The sequence below is a fragment of the Solanum stenotomum genome, chromosome 1 (genome assembly GCF_019186545.1).
Source record: "Solanum stenotomum isolate F172 chromosome 1, ASM1918654v1, whole genome shotgun sequence".
Lineage (NCBI taxonomy): Eukaryota > Viridiplantae > Streptophyta > Magnoliopsida > Solanales > Solanaceae > Solanum > Solanum stenotomum.
Window position 1 is genome coordinate 32,837,293 of NC_064282.1, and position 20,796 is coordinate 32,858,088.

The window sequence follows — 20,796 nt, forward strand, 5'->3', positions numbered from 1 at the left end:
ACATTTGTTACAAGCACAATAAATAATGAAGAATCAAGTTGATCGACATCATAGAGAACTGACTTTTGAGATTGGTGAAATGGTATATCTCTTCGTTCCTACAAACTATGTTCTTTGGCTAAGAAGATCAATGAAAAACTCAGTCCCCACTTTTATGGTCCTTTCAAGATTCTAGAAAATATTGATCTAGTAGCTTATCGGTTGGATTTAACAGTTGGATCATGCATTCATTCTGTGTTTCATGATTCACAATTGAGAAAATGCTTGTTTCCAACTACTCCTACTCAAAACCTGCCTCCATTTCTTACCCAAGAATTGGAGCTTCAAGTTGATCCTGAGTTAGTGAGGCATATCATTAAGCTAATCAATGGTAAATTGGAAGTGTTAATCAAGTGGAAGACCCTGCCAGAATTTGAGAATACTTGGGAGGAATATGCAATCATCGATTAACAATTTCCGAACTTTCACCTTAAGGACAAGGTGACTTTTATAGGGAAGGGTAATGATGAGCCTAAAGTTATAAGAACTTATTCTAGGAGGCCAAAATAAACAATTAAGAAACTTAGTAACTGTCATGATGTATTGGGTGATTTTTTTCGATAGAAAAAGGGCAACGCAGTTAGAAAAAGAAGATTCAGAAAATAAAGAAGAGGGAATTCTGGGAGAGTTTCTAGCCTCTCGAATATCTATAAAGGTTGTGATCCTTGTGATTATTTAACTAAAGTTCATTATTGTCTTAGGATGTAATTTATGATGTCAATAGTATACTGGTGATTATTTTATTTTCAGATTTCTTGTTGAATATCAGTGTATCTAGTGTGAAAATACTTTCCTTTATTTACTATTTCAGCAGTAAGGTATATCATATTCTCATTTGTTTTATAATAGTAAGTCATTTTGTGCTTCATTTGTCTTCTTTTTCTTTTTGTTCTTTGTTGGATTGTTCACTGGGAGGTTACTGATGTCTTTAATTGAAAATATAAAGCTAAAGTAGGTTTTATAGATTTTATGTGTGGTTGGAGACACATTCCCACTCAAGGTATGATACATGAATCAATTATTTCCATGTGTGAGACTTCATACAGGTAGATGTTTTAGAGTCCACTAGTCTTCATCTTCTTCTAGAAGGGATGATTACTGGTTCATGTTGCTTGAATCCCAAGACACTTGTGGTTGTCTCACTGCTTCTTACATCTACAATAATATGTAAGAGAACCTCTATGTATCAATATTTGTACATGTTGTTCACAGAAACTCTTTTATAGGATGGACTTCAGAGTTATCAAAATTTTGAAGAAATAGTCGATAATGCGTCAAGGGAAGTGTGTAGAAAGGAACATCCTGTTCGACTTGAATGCTATGGTAGATCAATGACAACAAGTTCTCTAAAAAGAAATGAAGATACCAATAAGGTTAAACAAAAGCATGCCAATGAAGTTATTTTCTCAAGGAAGAAATGCATGAAATGAGAGAAGAAATGCAATATTTTTTAGTCAATTGATGCAGAACAACCCTTGATTAAATGTTCAAGATATACTAAGGTGTATCGGATCACATGCTGATGCAAGCAGTGCATGAGTTGTAAGACGGAAAATCACTCAAATTCTTCCATCTTAATTCATCTTTTGGTTCTTGAAAAGGTATTTCATATTTCACAGAGACTTAAATCCAGTACTTTTAAATCTAACCTTAATTTAAAACCTATTTAAGATAAAGATCAAATCATTTGATCAAGTTAACACATGATGATTGCCTCATTGAAATGTGGGTATATTTATATATGTTATAGTAGGTGTTGACAGCTTCCATACGTCTAACACTATTAATTTTTTTGTGTTGGAGTAGTGCTTTTCTTCATTTGTTGTCATCTTGTTGAAATCTTTTGATCTGTTGTGTTGGAGTAGCGCTTTTCTTCATTATAAATTTTAATTTGATAGTAGTTTTCTCCGTTCTTCATTGTTGATTTTTTTTTACTATTGATAGTAATCTTTTTTGTTCTTTATTATTGATTTTTTTTCACAGTACATATATCTGGTCTTTTTTATATATCAAGTTCTAAATGTAGGGTATCAGTAATGTGCACTTGATACGAGGATTGAACTTTCAAAAGAATTAGTTGAATCTTGCCCATTTCTATGCCTTCTATGCAGTTTTTTGTCTTTCCTTCTTTGTACAGTTGATCGACATAATCCTGCAAATGGTAACATATAACACTATCAATTAACCTAATACAAATCTTGACATCTAAATCTGGTTATTAACTTTACATATAGTCATTGATAACTTCATTCACAAAACCAGTTTTTGACGTTGAACTTTATCCACTATATGTCACTAAAACTTTAATTTTATTTTGAATGAGTAGGTAAATGTTTGTGATCAAATTTGAATGGTGGCCACAAGTCAACTTGATCTATTGAAGTGAACGATGATATATTTTTCAACTATTGTGATATATGTTTGGATACATTTAATTTTTTGGAATTTATTGCTCGATCAGATCTCTTTAAAATATTATTTTCTATGTGTAATACAAAACATATTTTTCGAATTTATTGCAAATTTGTACAGTTGAATTATTTATGAGCACCTTTCACATTTAGCAAACATAAAAATCATATTTGTATGTTATAGCTATAGTTTGCATAATTGCGCTCCATAGCAAACTTTATGTTTGCTATGGAGCATCAGATTGTAGAAATCGTTAGGGGCATCAGATTGTAGAAATCGTTAGGGGCATCAGATTTGTATAAAATCGCTCGCAGCCTCTCATTTGAATAATTTGTTGGCAGCTTCTCATTTGTATAATTCGTTGGCAGCCTTTCAATTCAATTTTATGTGTTTATATATCTGCATAAAATTTGAATTTGTATACAATTGAATCGAAATAAACGTTTGTATATCAAATCCCTCTCTCTCGCTTTATACAAACACAAATTATACATTATATTTTGTATAATATGTGTTTGTATAAAGCGAGAAAGAGAGAAAGGCAAAAGAGAACTAGGCAGGGGAAGATTTGTATTGTATAATTATAAGTGTATAGGATGAAGATATATGTATTTGCATGTGTATATACAATTTGATCTCGCTTTATACAAACAGAAACGCGATTTATACATTTGTGTTTGTATAAAGTGAGAGATAAGAGGGAGAGACTGGCAAGCGAGAGAGGGAGAGTGGCGAGCGAGAATTTCAGGGAGAGAGGAGAATGGCAACAGTTTGCTACGGGTTACAATTAAATCAAACTGTAGATATAACATTTAATTTGAATTAATAGTTTGTCATTACATACAATTTTCCCATTATTTATTAATTTATACGGATGATGAGATTATTTATTTATATAATTATGTGATTTGTAAATATTATGCAAACCAAAATTATTATTTTTCAATTAGAAATTGTGGCTATAAAATTTCTAGACAACGTTTCCACACTTCAAAAGTGTAGCTATAGGAACGTCAATTGTGTGACTTATTGATTATAAATTGTAGCATGTACATGAAAAAAAAAAAAAGGGTTATACTTTATAAGTGTTGTTGTAGAAGAGGTATAAAAGGCTACACTTTTAAAGTGTGGCCAATAACAACACAAAGATCACGCTTGAAAGTGTAGTTTTATCAAATTAAAATGTTGCTAATAGCATACAACAGTGTGTGGCCTTTGTACTTAAAAAGACACTTTATAAGCATAGATACTATGACACTTGAAAAGTGTGACCTCAGTCAAAGGTTACGCCTTTTTTTGCCACCCCATAAAAGCTTTGCCTAAAGATAAAAAGTCGGGCTTTTTCTCAAAGTCCACATTTTTTTGCTAGTTTAGGCCAAAATTATTAGTTGAATGCATTTCTGTTCAATTTCTATCGCTTGGACATTTTTATCCTTTTTCAAAGATAAAATAATATTTTAATCAAATTATTTTGACATTAAAAAAAAGTAGGAGAAATACATAATTATATCAACATGTAAAGAAGAAATGAAAAAAAACAACATTTGAAAGTTGATTATTTGTAAAAGAGTAATAATCTAAATAAAGTCTTGAGAGTTGTTTAGTTAAATCTTGCTGATTTGTTATATTTGATTAAAAGAAGTGGTATATGTATAGGAATCTCCACTGCTTGCTTAGAATTGGGTTCGGACATATCTACTCCCATTCTTTAGATTTGATTTGTTGAAACAGTTATAGTTATACATTTGGGTATGTGTGGGTAGGCGGAGCAGTTAGGAGTTTTAGAGGTTTTAAATTAATTTTTTTGGGTTCATATGTTAATATACATATATTTATATTATGAAAAAATTAGTAGATTTGTCCGAACCCATGAATCTAGCTTTGCAAGTGGGTTTCCATCTGGTGTAAAACAGAGAAGCTTCACTTGTGTTAGCTTGATGCTGTAGAATTGTAATATACAGGATTTATGTGTAGTTGATTGATTGATTGATTGATTAGTACTGTTGAAAGGACCCTGTGTATGGGTTTTTCAAATAGTGCACTCAAGGTGTTTGATCAAATGGCTTTATGGTTTTTTTGAGCTGAAACTCATCTTTTTCTCTAATTGTTGCATAACTCCTCCCCACACCCCTGAAAAAGTAAATTGTAAGGTGTTGCAGATTGGGTATTACATTTTAATTTTCTGGATTTCAATTATGTGCATTTTGAATTCGTTAAATTGAAATCAATCTTGAAAACCAACAGGGCTTATATCTCTGTTTTTTTTCATAGGAACCAATTAAACCGAGTTGCATAATGCCATCTCTCCAAACAGCATTGCCTCGGGAACTAGCCAATAATGCTATCGGAGTTGGTATCGTTTAACTGTTGGCTATTTGAATATATGCGGCCTCTACAATTGTTTGCAAAGTCATTTAAGTATCTTTCTTTCTTTTGCTTTGTCCCTTAGCTTTATCGGGAGTGTCTCCGACGAGCAAAATACATTGGCAGTAAGGTATGTTTTCTTCTTTTTGTTGCTCTGAAATTATATTAGTTGTTGTCTAAATGTGATCCTTAAAATTCAAATGCATGATTAAGTTGCGCAATCTGTTTATGTGATCTAAGATTCTGCTTATGGTATTAATTTCTTTACTTCTATCACATGTAATTAGTTAACTCCATGACATATTGCCCTTCCTCACACCATCGAGTGAACCCTATAGGTCTGAAGATGTACTTCCTCTGAAGAACAAGGATGACTTTTATCTCCAAATGAAATTTTTTAGGTGAAAATCTGAATTTCACTTGTGGAATCATGTTCTCGGATTTGACGTTTACTTCAAACTGTAGTTTTCAAGAGCGGAAGTAAGGAACATATTTTTCTTCATTCCTCATAGGAGAGATGACGTGTTTTAGCAAGAGAAGCCAAAAATGAAAAAGGTTGATGCCCATAACCTAAAACCTACCTTTTGGGGTCAGAAAGAGTGGTCATGATTATGTTGGCTTGTGATTTTACAGTCTGGGAAGAGGAGGTGAAGTGAGGAAAAGAAAGGCAGTTCTGCCGTTGTAATTAATTGCAGACATCAAATGTGGTGCAAGTGTGAAATTGAAGCCAGTGCCAGATTCTTGTATTGAAAGTGCCAAAATTACTCCTTTGTTTACTTTGTATTTTGAAATTTGAATACAAAACAAATGTTGTTATACTAATAACACCAAGTACATTTTCTGTTGTTGAGGGTGTGGCTCTATGCCGTTGGCATACGTAAGACATGGATCCATTGGTATGCGAAATCTGTACAACAATAAGAAATGACTTTAAGCTTTCCCCTTTTCTTCTGTTAGTCAAATCCAGTTCTAGAGGGTCCAAGGATGAGCGGTTACCTTCATATTTGATGACATGCCTGTTTGAAATATGGTACCTAGTTCTTGGAGAATCTACCATATCTGATATCCCTTCATGTTTACTTTGGTCATCTCTTTGTAATTCCTCACTTTTCTCAAAGAAGAAAGATAAGGTGGAATACTTGGATGTGGATTGTGACTAAAGCCTAGGCTTAACTCACCTCTCTTTAGGCTTCAAGTTTATCTGCAGGGATGGGTTTCCCTTATTTTGTTTTTATTTTCGTAAGGTCGATTTTCGTAAGGTTGATATTTCTACCTGTTAAAGAGCTGCTTCACCTAACATTAGATGCTGGACTTTTAACTCGGACATCGGGCATGAGGAAAAGCTATTACGTAAAAAATCGTAGAATCAATTGAAGCACTTGCACAAGAGCTAGACTTTTTCGTCTATGGCACGGAACTGTCATTTTGCTTGCCTACTGTGATTCCATAGCTCTGATGGTTAAGCCAAATCCAGAGTTGTGCTTCCTTTTTCTTTTCAAATAATATTTGACTTGTTTGAACTGAGAGTTGTTCCAATAACGAAAATATAAAAATAAACTCCATTTTCAGTACTTATATAGTCTTGCCTGTCCTTGATTTGCAGCAACATAACACAGAGCTTCTTGTTGGTATGGTGAGACAGCAGTTCAAAAAGCAAATGCATGAGACTGAGCCGGATAAAATTCAGAAATTGAAGGATGAGTAAGTTCATTATGTCTTCTTCTTTATTTTATTTTTCTTGTTTTTCAATAAAGCACATGTCTTCCAAACTGGTGTGAATTTTCTAATGATTTTAACTTGGATATTCACATCATGAACCACCTACTCATTGAATGATTCTTCAACAAATTTCTATCTCATCCAAAATGGTTGTTTGATACTCCTCCTCTTGCAGTTGAAAGTTACTTGTAGGACAACATAAAGTTCTTTGACCTACTATTCCTTCTAAACTTGATATACTTCACTGCATCCTGATTCTACCTACTTGATACATTTCTTTAAAAAAATTATGCGTACTTTCTGAAAAATAAATCCATTCTCATTGTCATCTCTTAAAAAAATAGTGTTTCTGATGATTGCCTTTCTTTGGTGTTGCAGTGCTGCGAATGGGCTAATAAATCACATGTTGCATGAATCTGAAAAGATGACTTGCCGGAAATTCAGCCAGAATTGTTGAATTTGCCTGTTAGCAAACTGCTACAAGGAATTCCAAGATACCAGTCTCAATCTTGGTTTAGGATGTACTAAAAGTTTTCGATCAGTTCTAAACCTTGGAGATTACTTTTCCATACCTTAGTGATACAGATGTTGTGTCTAAATTTATGAAGTATTTTAATGATGAATAGTTTTTTCTTTGCAAAGTAGTTAAATGTTCTGAAACTCAAAATCATATAGTGACAACTTTCAGAAATGGTGAAAATTCCAAGGCAAAGTTATCATTGTCTGGCACACAAATAATTTCTTATACTCAATAGTACTACTTCATGCTTCATATTCTCTATAAGCATAAGCAAAAGAGCCACCTAAAATGCGCGTATGTTAATAATGCTTCATTCCTTTGATAAATCACACGATGAAAAAATTGTACAAGAATAATGGCCTAAACTAACTGCGTCTATGAAACAATATTTGGTTGTTTGTGAATGTGGATATTGTAGAGTACTTGGTGCTAGTTTTAGTTGAAACTATGAGTTTTTGACAGATTTGATCGTCTTGCTTCCCCAGTTCTGGAACCGAAGGATCCTCCTCGACCAAGAGAAGGACTTTCCCCTTTTATTTCACTAACGCGAGGACTGTATACCTTGTTAGAAAGCCTTGGGCTTTGGATGCTAACAGAATCTCTTGTTGGTGTCGCATTGCAGCTTGTAACCTTTGAACTGCACATACGTCGAATCTCACCTCGACTTCTTGTCATCATGCCATCCATAATCTCCCCATCATCTCCAAATGAACCTTCATTTTCCTGCTAAAAGGTTATGAAGATACTGACTTAGTACTAATCACTTCATAGAGACATTTTATGGCATCAAAACTTGTCACACGAAGAGTTACATAAATGATTTATACCCTTTTTCTTTAACTTCTGTTGATAGATACATAAATGCGGATGGAAAATGGGTGAAGCTTACTCTAGTCATGCTGCATGATGATAACGGTGGTGCTTCTTCATACTCAGCAGCATCTAATTCCTGAAGATGTGCTCCTTTGAAGAACCTAGGTAGTAGGTACTGTCTGACTGGAACTAAAAGCATGATCATTAGTGGGAAGAGAACGCCAGCAATGGGAACCCATGTTATCCCAAAACAGATTAGTAAATAGATGCTCTGGAAAATGGTGAAGAACGCTACTGTCTTGTAAGGTACAGTTTCAATGAACACAGCATGACACTCTTCAATTACTCTGTCAAAAGAAAACAAAATGTTCATGAGATCACAATAATAATGCGTGCATTTTCTTTTACTGTCGAATACAAAGTGAAGCTCAGCCGGAAAGCAAGCCTAGAAGGATGATAGAGGGAGTTACTTGTATCTTCGGCTTGGAGCTGTGAATAGCAATAGGATCCGTTCCCAGAACTGATTTCCTGGTAAGCTTTCAATGGCCATGAAGCCAAAGTATCCCCAAAGGACTGATGTCGGAATCATTTTGAGAAGAGGCATGGCGGCCACACATCCTCCCACCATGGCGGACTGAAGCAAGTTGCTCAACCTTTGCTCCTTTACTTCAACGGGCAACAAGTCATCTATCTCCTTCTCAACATCAAAGATCGTCTCATCAACAGGATCATCCCTGTTGCCTATCCTTGAAGCCAATTGAATCGTAGACTCTTTCAACTCTTTTAACCCCTGTTCATGAATTAGATATTACTGGATAGTCCTATAATTTGCAAGATCCAGGAAAGGAAAACAGTTGTGTTGAATGAAAGATGTGAAATGGACTACATCATACCCGAGATGATGGTTCTTGGTGAATCAATGGACTCTGCATCTGTTGATAGGCTTCTTGCATACTTTCATACACTTCAGCCAAATTACCATTCTCAGTCATACATTTCTGTGCTTTTGCAACTAGTCGATTACGAAGCAACTGCATAACAAAGAAGGTAAGTCAAAGGATAGCTGGTCCTCTTTCCCTCATATATGTTCAAACACCTGATGATTTTGACACACAAATTGCTCTTGTCAAATGGGCATACCTGATGCTTCAGTGTGGCCAAACTCTTTGTATGCATTGGAGATTGTGGAATGACTCCATTTGCCGGGGGGATTCCTAGAAGACCACAAATGATAACCTGCCATAACAACAGCATTAGATCATATAAGTTGTTGACATTCAATGAAGTAAAAGGCCAATTGATGGTAGGGAGAATCTAACTGCACACCATAAATCCCAGTAACAGCAGATCATAATGGTAGGAAGATGGCTTTCTAAGGTTAAACTCTTTTTGCTGAGCAAGTTGAGATGCCACGCTGTGATCAAAATAATACAGGACCGCTACCATTGTTGCTGGAATAAAAGCACCAATTATGTGAAGTACTGGGACGTCTAGCATATCCTACAAATTTGAAGAGTAAATAAAGTGTCAAGAGATGGAAGATAAGTTTGCTAGATACAGAACAATTTAAAATGGTAGGCATGCCTTTATCACTGTCCAATTCTCATAGGCACCAGGTGACCATGGATTTGGACTGAAAAGTCGTCTTGGAATCCCGGTTGGAACATTTTTACCAGGAATGTAAGAGACAGCTGTCCAGATTAAAACCATGAGTGGCACTCCGTAATCTGCTATGAAACCCCGAAGACAGCCTGGAAGAGGGACAAATAGTTCAACATCATGTCTAGAACTAAATGAACATTTCAATCTTGTCCTATTTAAATGAAAGCTATTGAAGTTAGTTTTACAAAAGAACTCACCAGAGCCATATCGCCAAGATCTTGCCTTTCGACTCCTTAGAGCTGTGAGTAGAAGACCAAACGACAAAACCAATGCAAACATGCCATTTGCAAACCTCCATGAAGGTTGGAACTCAGGGAGATTTGGGTTTTCTCTCTCTGGTACACGAAATTCATATACCAGTCCCTACAATCCATGACAAGTCAAATCACTAACTAAATTCCATCATACTGTATTATCTAAACCTTGTGCAACTAAGTATGGTTTTTCAGCAACCTTACAAATGAACTAACTAACTATATATGTTTTTCTTACTTTGATTGCTTGCTGCATGAAAAGCATTGCAATTAGAAGGCCAAACAGTTCCCCAGCAATACGTGTAAACCTATTGATAATGGAACAAGCTCCTAGGACAGCCAGAAGGAAAAGCAAGATTGCAGTCCAAACACACACCCTGATGATGGAAATTAACAATGAAGAAAGGTAATGAAATATGGTATTTGGTGGATAGTTGAAAAAAGAAATGGTATATACCATGCTGTCCAAGCTAAAAAGAGCTTTGGTCCCAGTTCTGGTCTATCTTTTGCAAAGTTGTACATGAATGTGTACATAAGCACAGTTGGTTCTGCAACTCCAAGAATTAACAGAGGTTGGCCTCCAATTATAGAGTGCATAATCCCACATAATGCAGTTGAAGCAAGAGTCTGAACTGCAGTTATCAATCCATCTGCAACTCTAAACTTGTCAAATCAACTCAATATATACTTATTTCTCTACAAAAGTTACAAGAAATACAAGAAGAAAACATACCAGTACTTCTTTCCAACTGCTCACCAAATGATATTACTGGAATTGCTGAAGCAAAAAATATATAGGTAGTGGGAGCTAAAATCCTACACGAATCAAGCATGGTTAATGAACTAACTGCTCATGTAATATACCACACATTGAGGGGTAAAGCACCACACATTGAGGGGTAAAGCGCTCTCGAGGGACTCGAACTCAAAACCTCTGGTTGGTTAAGGATGACTTAACACTCCACAACTTACTATCTAGGTAATGGCATAAAAAAGAAAGAATTGTACCTGAAGCCTGCGGTGAGACCACTAGTCCAATCTTGTTTAAAGCACATTAATCTTCCTTTGAGGTCATTTTTAATTCCACGAAATGGCACAAAATTATCTTCCATTTTACAAACAACTGATTCTCTTCTTCAATCCAATAGTCTTCACCAGTTCAATTGACTACTTGAGTAAATCTGACAACAATACATTACACACTATTATATTGAAGATCCTAAAATGGAGAAAGCATCCAAGAAAGTAGTAGTACATATATTTACCTTTGTGGAAATGGATACTCATCAAAAGATCTGATGATAACAAAAGGGTAGAATATACAAAGCACCAAAATGCAGTGTAAGGTACACTAGTGTCTGGTCAAGACTCTCAAGGCTGCTTTTATTTTGCATGAGAGAGAAAAGAAAAGGGATTGACAGAACATGACAAGCTGGTCTCTTACCGTGTTGCTTTACTCTTTTGTCTTCATTCTCCATGTCCCACGTCACCAACAACAACATTGTTTACCCTTCACCAATGTTTAACTTAGACTCGAGACATCCACTAAGACTCTTAGGGGTCGTTTGGTTTGAAAATGAGTTATGATGGGATAAGTTATGTTGGGATAAGTTATGTTGGGATTAGTTATGATGGGATAAGTTGTGTTGGGATTATTTTTTATTGAGTGTTTGGTTTGTTGTATTCAAAATAATAAATTTTAAGAACAATTTATTTGTTTACAAAAATGCCCTTCATTAATGTAAAAAGTGATATAACAAAAGGGTTGAAAGAGACATTTTTGTCATTTACCTATTTTATCCCGGGATTACTATACCACCCAAGGAGAGGGATAACTTATCCCGGTACTAATTATTAATCCCGGGATAAGTTATCCCGAACTTGCCAACCAAACAACAAAATAAGCGGTACTATAATTCAATCCCGGGACTATTTGTTATTATACCTCACACCAAACGAGCCCTTAGGAGTCGTTTTGTAGGGAGTATTAGGAGAAATAACCTATGTATTAGGTATGATATTATTTAGTATTATATTTGGTAGGAATTTTGGACCTATGTATAACTAATCTATGAATTAGTTATACACCCTATATGGTATTATAGGATGTATAACTAATACATTTCATTTGATGGTATTAGTAATGCATAGGATTTAATACCATGAGATTAGTCTATGTAAAGATAAAAATATCCCTCAAATCCTTTTAATCATTTTATTTATTTTTTTGATTTTATATTTTATATTTGTACTAGGAAATTTATTTAAATAAATTAGCTTACAAATTTTATTATTTAGAGAGAGTTGTTTGTTGCTAAATAAATCAAATACAAGTCAAATAAATAATTCACTACAAATTCATGTTGGGTATATAACAAGAGTTAATGGGAAATGGAGGAAAGATGAAAAGAGAGGAACTTGAAAAGTTTTCTTATACTTTAGTAAAAAGGCATTTCTCCCTCATTGGTTGTGAAAAGAAAAATAGAAGAGGTTAAATAGAGAAACACTTCTATTAGTTGTTAAAATGGTTGAAAAGAGGGACCTCCCTCGTGCCGTCGTCGCTCGCTCAGATTCGGCTTCGGCTTTGGAAATCGATCGAGAGATTATTTTTTGGAAAAAGTTTGTTTTATTTATTTAATTAATTAAATTAAATTAAATGGCCAAAACGTTCCAACCCGACTCGGATCCGCGCGATCCGTTTTATTTAAAACACTTTCCCGTTTTAATTTGAATTTCCCGCCGTTGAAAATGACTGTTCTGAAAGGTTGCAACTTTCAAGAACAGCCATGACCATTTGAAAGGTTGCAAACTTTCTGGAATGGTCGTGTAGTTTCTGAAGGTTGCAACCTTTCAGAACCAGTGCATCTTGGCTATAAATACCACTGATGCTTCAGATTTTTTACTTACGAAAATTTTTGATTTCTTCTTCTTTTGCACAAATATTTTTCATGTACTTTACTGTCGTTGAGTGGCTCGCTGACACTAGAGCTTTGGGTATCAATACACTGGTGATTGAGATCATTCTATCCTGGGATGACATATTCCAAATCAAACCTCGGATACTAGAAGGGAATAATTTCCTTAAGGGGACATTGTGCATTCAGTGGGCTTGATCTTCTTCCTATTCTGTTTTTTCAGATTCTGGTACGTTTTACAGATTTTAGTTTTGTTAATTAATTTATGTTCTTCACTGGTTCATTGGAAACTTTGATAACTTTGTGTTTCTGCAAAGTTTCTGGTAATCAGTATTACTGTTTTTTAAACATAGATTGGCAACAATCCATACAATATTTGAAATATGAATTGTTTAATATTTACTAATTGAAAAAATAAATGTATCACCGTATGATATTTGTATTAACTCACTTAAAAGACCGTAAATGTATGCATCGACCATTTCTATATTTACTTTCATAATCTACTAGATATATAAAAGATATATTTGAGATCTACCGTAACAACGTATGAATAGATAAGAGTGTGTATATGTTTATAGGATGGCAGAACAACATATATCCTTTGACATATGTTGTTATATATATGTCAAAGAATAAGAGTGTGTTTTTGGTTGAATTAAAGGTATAAAGATGCAACTATTCTAATTTTTATTGAAATTGACTTTGTATTTTAAATAATTTATAAAATTTACACATATTAAAATTATAATTTGCAATTTTTATGTGTAAATGTAGATGGTTTACTCTATTTTACTATTATTTATCGTCTTTTTGGCTTTAAATGTAATTTATTTATTTTTAAAAAAAATGGAAATTGATGCTTTGTGAGATAAATTTATTAAGATGATAATTATTTATCTTCAAATAATTCAAGTGAGAAAATAGCAAATATGGAGACAAAATTGTGCTTATCCTAGCTAGTTCGAAGGTCACAACAAATAGTATTGGTCGGTAGTTATGTACCTTAACACTATTTCATGAAATAGAAAATCTCATAATAATTCAAGGATATAATTGGAAAGAAGCTTTTTGTAGAGTTTTAAAACAAACACTAGATTAGATAGGAAGCAATGAACCAAACACAGGATAAAAAATAATCACTGCATTGTTAATCCATGCATTACTAATCCTTGCGTTGTTGATTATTGTACCAAACGACCCCTTTGACCTAGGTCCACGGTTGTTATGCAATGATTAGGGAGGATAATACTCCCTCTGTCCCTAATTATTTGTTCAATTTTCCTTTTTTAGTTGTCTCTAATTACTTGTCTATTTTGACAAATCAAGAAAGACCAATTTTTTTTACTAAGTTTTTTAATTCATACACTTCATAATTAATATGGGTAAAATGATAAACTCAATATGTCAATCATTATTTTCTTAATAGGTGTGTCAATTCAAAAGTGGACAAGTAATTAGGGACAGAGAGAGTTTATTGCATATCTTTCGATAGAAGTTGAGCTTCATCCTCAACCCATTTCGATGTAGTCTCCTATGCTAAGCCTCGTGGCTCCGGAGCTAGGCGAGCCTGTGGATGTGACAGCAGACTCGAGTGTAATGATTACAAGATACTCGAGAGCAAGACTGCTTCCTTCAGTTATGAATGAGGATACGTTTTGTGTCATATCATGATCGAGCTAGACCTGACTTGTCACTTCCTCCACGGGTCTTTCCCCGATTTGACCACACGTTTGGGATTGGTTTTTACCCCATACAAATAGTCCCCCACTTTTCAGAGACCTGCGTAACCACGATTCAAAAGTGGAGTTTATCTATTTTTGGTGAGGATGTATGTTTAAAAGACTTCTCACACTATTGATTAGAGGGGCGATTTCTCACATTTAATACTCTCGGCCACATGTCCAATTCTAATTGAGCCTCGTTTTGTGGTTTCCTCTTATATTAATGAATTTTTGATTATTTAATTCATGCGACCCTTTGAACTTCTGCCACTTTCTTCTCAAAATTCCCTTCTTCTACTCAACTTTGCTCTTCTCTTAGTTGATTAAGTCGCGTTGAACATGTCTTTATGTTTTGGTCTTTCTTTAGCATCACAGACAAACAATCTTTTTACCCAACATTCTGATGAGAATAGGTAGAGGGGATTCAATTGTTTTATCACCACGAAAGGAAGGCCCATCCGAGCAATTTGTCAGAAGGATTCGGTGAGGAATCACTTATCGTCGATACTTTTCCAAAAGTTATCCTATTCTCTGGAGACTATTATAGTTAGGAGCATGTAAAGGTGGTGTCAAAATATGTGTCTTTAGTGCAGAAGAATGACCTTCTGTGCATGAGGCAAGAGTATGTATGGGGCGACAACGTCGTTGTTAGTGTTGTGCTTGAGGGAACCTCAATAACGCACCATATTAGTGGCTCTTCCATGGTTTATAGTATCATTTCTATATCACCTTGGAAGTGCCTAACTTAGATAAAAGTTGGAAATTGTAGATATTAGCTGAAGTCTGCAATATTTGGCTTTTAAGGGAGGTGTTTACGAACTGCATAAGTTTGAATAGTCAATAGATGTGACCCTTGAAGAAAACCTCAGATATTGGATTTTCAGGATTGGGTTTTACAGATGCTTAAATGGTCCGTATAACTTTTCACGGACCATAAACCCGTTCATAGACCATCTTCAACAAGTTGCGCTTTTGGTAGACTAGGACGGGAGGTTTGTACCGCTCATGGAAAGTTCTATGGAGCATGGATGGGTCCATAAACTAAGGTTATGAAACATCATAAATGCCAAGAATTTCCTACCTTTGACGGACAAACAGGACAGGCCGTAGAAAATTTTACGGACCATTCCATGGTCCATAAAAGGAAAACTATAGAAATTAGGATATCAGCTTTTACGTACAAATGCACATACCGTCTTGTGTTCTATGAACCATAGACTAGTCCATAGAGTGAAACTTCAGGTCTCAAGGTTTTTCTCTTCTGGCTTTAACGGACCACTTCACGGACGGTAGAAGGTTTTACGATCCATAGATAGTGCTCGTAGAATCCATCCGACAAGTCAGGGCTATTTTATTCTTTTCCACTCTTTTAATCTTTATACTATGTCATTTTGGTCTATTCTATGTGGGTATAACTGATCTGAAGACTACTAACCACCCCATTCCCTCTCATTCTCTCAAAATTAATTTATTCACTCTCAAGTTTCCCTGTCAAGGCAAGATCAAGGTTCCAAAGCTTCAAGTCTCCTTCTCCAAATTCAATTAGGATTTCAATCAAGGTATGTGGAAACTTCATCAATGGGTTCTTCTTCACCCATTAAGTCCTAAGAAACCTGAATTTCTTAATATATGATCTTCCTAAAATTTAGGATTTCATGATTTCTTATGGGTTCTTATTGAATTTCATCTTCTTCTTCATGATTGATCTTATTATACATGAATTGATTATAATTCAATGATTTCAATGATATTTTCATGAACCCATGCATGCAAGTATTGTCATGATCATAGTTATGATATTTTCACATGCAAGCTTCATGCTATCAGATTTTTATAAATAAGGATGCTTCAAATAAAATATTATTTAGTTTATATGATTATCATGATCTAGAGGCTTTCAGATTCTATCAGTTATTATGATTTAAGGAGTTATTCAGATTATCAGATTGTTCATGAATGATTTAGTACTATCATATTATTTTTGTCTCTAGATTTATGCATGTTTTCTGTTCAGAGTATACTTAACACTATGTGGACCTAGGGATGAAGACTCACTTGTTAGTAGAAGCATGAGACCTTTAGAAGGAATCCGTTTGTCCAAGAAATATGTGCTCTATAGTATTTATCTCACATAGACATTAGCTAGTGGATCGACCTTAGCTCAGATATCATGGTCTTTACCTTGGCAAGTGGGATATTCTCTTTTTGGCGTGGGAGCAGTACACCGAACTCTGTGTCGTAGCTCACATGACTCATATCGTTAATGGTATCTCCCACATTATGATATGATTTTTAGAATATTGCATGACCTTGTACTATATTTCAGATCAAATCATCAGTTTTTATGTTCTGTTTACTTGGTCATTGAATTAGCATGTGTTATAGACTTATCATGTTATCATGTCATATTTATGCACTTTCTCATATGTAGTACATTCCAAGTACCGACTACATACTTTTCTGCCTATATTATTTCATAATATAGGTTTTGACGCATCCAATCAGACTTGCAGTTAGTCTCTCTTCGATTAGTCAGTTGGTTGTGTTGGTGAGTCCTCGGTTCCTTGAGGACACCATTTATGATTCTTTTTGTCCTTACATTCCGTGTTTAGATAGTTCGAGGGAGCTAGGGACTTGTCCTAGAAACTCACTTATGAGTAGAGGCTTTTTAGACATAAATTTTCTGCGTATGTTGTCTTTGTCAGATTCTCTCTTATGATATTTTAAACTTGTTTCTACTTTTCAATTTATTATGTTTATGTATGTTATCTTAGTGTCATGTTATGCCATGTGGTTAGCTTGGAGTCACTTGTGGCTCTAGGCACCATGTCACGTCTAGGAGGTAGTCTTGGGTCGTGACAATTTCACTATTGATTTTGAACTATATATGATACACTCAAAATTACCTCTAAGATTATGTAATGTGGTCATATGCCAATATAGTAACCGAACAAAGATTGGGGTCGGATCCCACAAGAAACAATATGAAGGACTTTATTTTAGTCTAGAATCATCACCAACTACGTAGTGTCATATGAATTAGTGGTGGTGAAAAATATGATTATAACTAATTTATAACCTAGAAAGCAAGTAAAATTGATCAAAGGAATACAAGGAGCACACACTCAAGTATCGATCCAACGCATGTTAAGATTTTACAAATAAGGTCGAAGCATCTAAATTCTGCACTCAATTCCTAAACCACCATTCAATATTTCCCACAACTGTGTGAGTCGTTTAAATAAGAGTGGTTGCGTATATGTCATTCTACTGAAAATTTATTAGATGAGGGTCATCGCCTCGAATTCTTATTAATAAATCTTTCCAACCACAAGTAGTCTTACTCAATCTTAACTTGAAGTATATGGGCGAGTCCTAGGGGCATATAATCTCTTTGGAAATATTCAAGAACAAGACTATGTGAGTGCTTGGATTGACTTAAAAGTTGGTCAAACCTACTTTTAAGTCAGTTTTTGACTTCTGGAAGTGTTTGGCAAATATAAAAAATAATTTAAAATAAGTCAAAAATGACTTAAAATAAGTTGAAAAGTGTTTGTCAAGGTAAAAAAATGACTTAGAATAAGTTTAAAATGATTTAAAATAAATCAAAAACCAAAAGTAGATCTCCCCCTACTTTTTATTTTTTGACTTAAAAGTCATTTCAATTTGATTTTTTATTTTTGACTTAAAAGCTGCTTTTATTAAGCCAATCCAAAGGGGCTCTAATTAAAGAAACTAAAAACTCACTTAATTATGAATAAAAAATCATGTTTAACAAAGCAAAACAAGAATTGTAATCAAAACCAGAAAACTCATAGAAAAGATTCAAGTTTAAGGACATTAAACCACTACAAAAAGTGAACAGTGTCTAAAGTAGAATAGGAAGAAAGATTACAATCAATCTTTGTAGTTGTGTAAAAACCCTTTTTTAAGACTTGTGGTTATCGCCAATTTCAACGTTCTAGACCTACCAACATGTAATACTACTCAAAACATATCAAAGAATTATTTTCCAAGTAGTCGGGTCACCTTATATAGATGTGAGGTCATAAGAATAGTGAAATCCAAGTCCTATATGGATGTGGGCTGCATTGATCACATTTGTGACATCTTGGGTTCACATTTGTGAACTTCAAAGTTTTATACAAGTGTTGCATTTGCGACTCCTAGTATGCATTTGCGAACTTCTATTTTCCTAATCCCTCTACTAGAAAACCTCACAATTGTGAGGTCCAATGTCGCAATTGCAACATCAGAAACTCATTTTTTCAATTTTCTGCGTTTAGTCTTATTTTTATTCATTTTTTATCACCTCAAAGCTTCCTTCATATCAAATATGATTGAATCAAGGGAAACACATACATTAGGAAGCATCGGGGAATTATCTTGGATAAAGCATTGAACTTTGACCTATCTTTGAGAGCAAGTTCCAACCCCCAACACCATTAGAGTGAAGATTGAGAGCTTCAATTGTGATAATCTTAGATCTTTTCTCTTGTTTTGTATTGAATATTTGTAGGTGTAGTTGTTAATTTCTGATTTGGATATAGTGTTAGTCATAAAAAATATTTGGGTTGTTAATTTCTATCTTGTATATTTGTAACTAGTTAAATATTCTTTTAGTTATGAAATGATTCTTTGATTATACAGTTAGTCTCATGCTTTAATTATTTTCCAAAGGGATTGGCGATTTCACGTATCAGGACACTATTTCCAGTTCAAGTGCCAACGATTGTGAGTAGTAATATAACTCAATTAGTGAGTTGGGGTCGAGTCACCGAGTGCCTTCGGCGACCTCAGGTTCTCACCGAAAGTTACAAAGTCCAACAACACATTTTGCATGAAATTAAAGGCGAGATTGGGAACTTCGGTGAACCGTCGAGTGGTTCGGATAGCTCGACCCAGCTCGTCAATCGGCCCAACGTGCCTACTTTCAACCCATCTTCTCGAATTTAACCCCACAATCCCCGAAAATAAAATCAAAGCATGCACTAGTCAAATTAAAGCAAGACCCATAACACCCATTACCCCGGGATACTCAGACTTCTCCCGGTTTTGCCAAATTTGGCCAATTGACGACTTTTGCCCTTAAGAATGACGTCATCCGTTCTATCATTGGGCAAATTACGCAGTTTGGCACAAATACGGGCTACTTAGACTTTACCCAACCTAACAACATGCAAGCAAAACCCCACACGAATTAATTCATTTAAAAGCGCCAAAATATGGGATTTCAACATTATACACAACACGGGCAAGATACTCAAATTAAATTAGGAATTTAAACATTTTAATCCTATCAGAGAGGCCCAGCACACTTCAAAAAGATAATATTATTGCAAATGAGGACAAAATCGATAAAAATAAAGTTAGAGTTCGGAAATCCAACCTTAAATGCCAATTAAAATGATATTGAAATGCAAGGCGGCAAAGTATTCTCAATTCCGAGCACAAATCAACGACCAAAATACTTATAGAATGCAAGAAATATAGAAAATACTAAACGGGTAAGAGTTTGGGAGGATTAAATTAAAAGTGAGGGAAAGTGAAATAGTTGGCAGTTTAAACTTTTGGCCTTTTAAAAACCGTCCAATTATAGCCCATTCGGCGACATTAGTCGTGCTCGCCGACCCACTCACCGATCTGCCGAGTGGTCACTTACCTTGCCGAGTTTTACAAGACTTCCAGTTAATCTGGGAGTCCAAACGGCGAACAAGATTGCGATCGCCAACCTGATCGGTGAATCGCCAATAATTTCCTGGGCTCGCCAAGTTTTACAGACTCCACTTTGAAGATGTCTTGAGTCCAACGGCGGTCTGGGTCGGGGTCGCCGACCTCTTCGGAGATGCGTTGACTGGACCTTTGGCTCGCCAACCTGCACTTTTCAACCACTTTCTACACTTTGACCTGCACATTCAACACACCATTATTCCAAAATTAAAAAGAAAGAAAATAAAAGGGTCTTGGGTTGCCTCCTAAGCAGCGCCTTAGTTAATGTCGTGGCATAACGCAAGTCCACCTTCAAACCTCATTCTTGGGGTTGACCTTAGTGTCACAAGGCAACCCCCATTGCTGTCTCGGGTTTAGATGAGACGAGATATGACCCATTTGGGTCTCCAACTACTTGATCGACACTGAATGAGAGGTAACGGTCTGGCTAAGGGTCGACACATCTTCTTTCATCTCTTTCAAGATCTTGTCCGGCCCTTCAACTTTGTTGAGGATACGAGAAAGCATATCCTCAGACCGACCACCTTCCGAATCATTTGGCTTTTGGCGCTCATGGGGAGGCACATACATATCCTTCTCCCCATCCTTCCAATTTGGATTACGGTCCCTCTATTGACGATCTCGATCATTCCAACCTTCATCTC

General features: G+C 35.2%; 2 protein-coding genes across 2 annotated transcripts; one reads left to right on the forward strand and one right to left on the reverse strand.

The window, feature by feature from the left end:
• The first annotated feature begins 4,429 nt into the window (after positions 1–4,429).
• On the forward strand, positions 4,430–7,090 carry LOC125869315 (uncharacterized). The gene is made up of 5 exons (XM_049549887.1): positions 4,430–4,498; positions 4,723–4,800; positions 4,901–4,945; positions 6,419–6,516; positions 6,913–7,090. The coding sequence occupies exons 1-5, from the start codon at positions 4,472–4,474 to the stop codon at positions 6,989–6,991; spliced, it is 327 nt and encodes a 108-aa protein (XP_049405844.1). The 5' UTR covers positions 4,430–4,471; the 3' UTR covers positions 6,992–7,090.
• A 163-nt stretch (positions 7,091–7,253) lies between these two features.
• LOC125869306 (boron transporter 1-like) lies at positions 7,254–11,172 on the reverse strand. The gene is made up of 13 exons (XM_049549882.1): positions 11,049–11,172; positions 10,792–10,964; positions 10,517–10,599; positions 10,241–10,433; positions 10,022–10,160; positions 9,727–9,892; positions 9,452–9,618; positions 9,194–9,367; positions 9,008–9,103; positions 8,761–8,898; positions 8,338–8,657; positions 7,944–8,214; positions 7,254–7,777 (listed from the first exon to the last, which is right to left on the reverse strand). The coding sequence occupies exons 2-13, from the start codon at positions 10,893–10,895 to the stop codon at positions 7,490–7,492; spliced, it is 2,139 nt and encodes a 712-aa protein (XP_049405839.1). The 5' UTR covers positions 10,896–10,964; positions 11,049–11,172; the 3' UTR covers positions 7,254–7,489.
• Between the last annotated feature and the right edge of the window lie 9,624 nt (positions 11,173–20,796).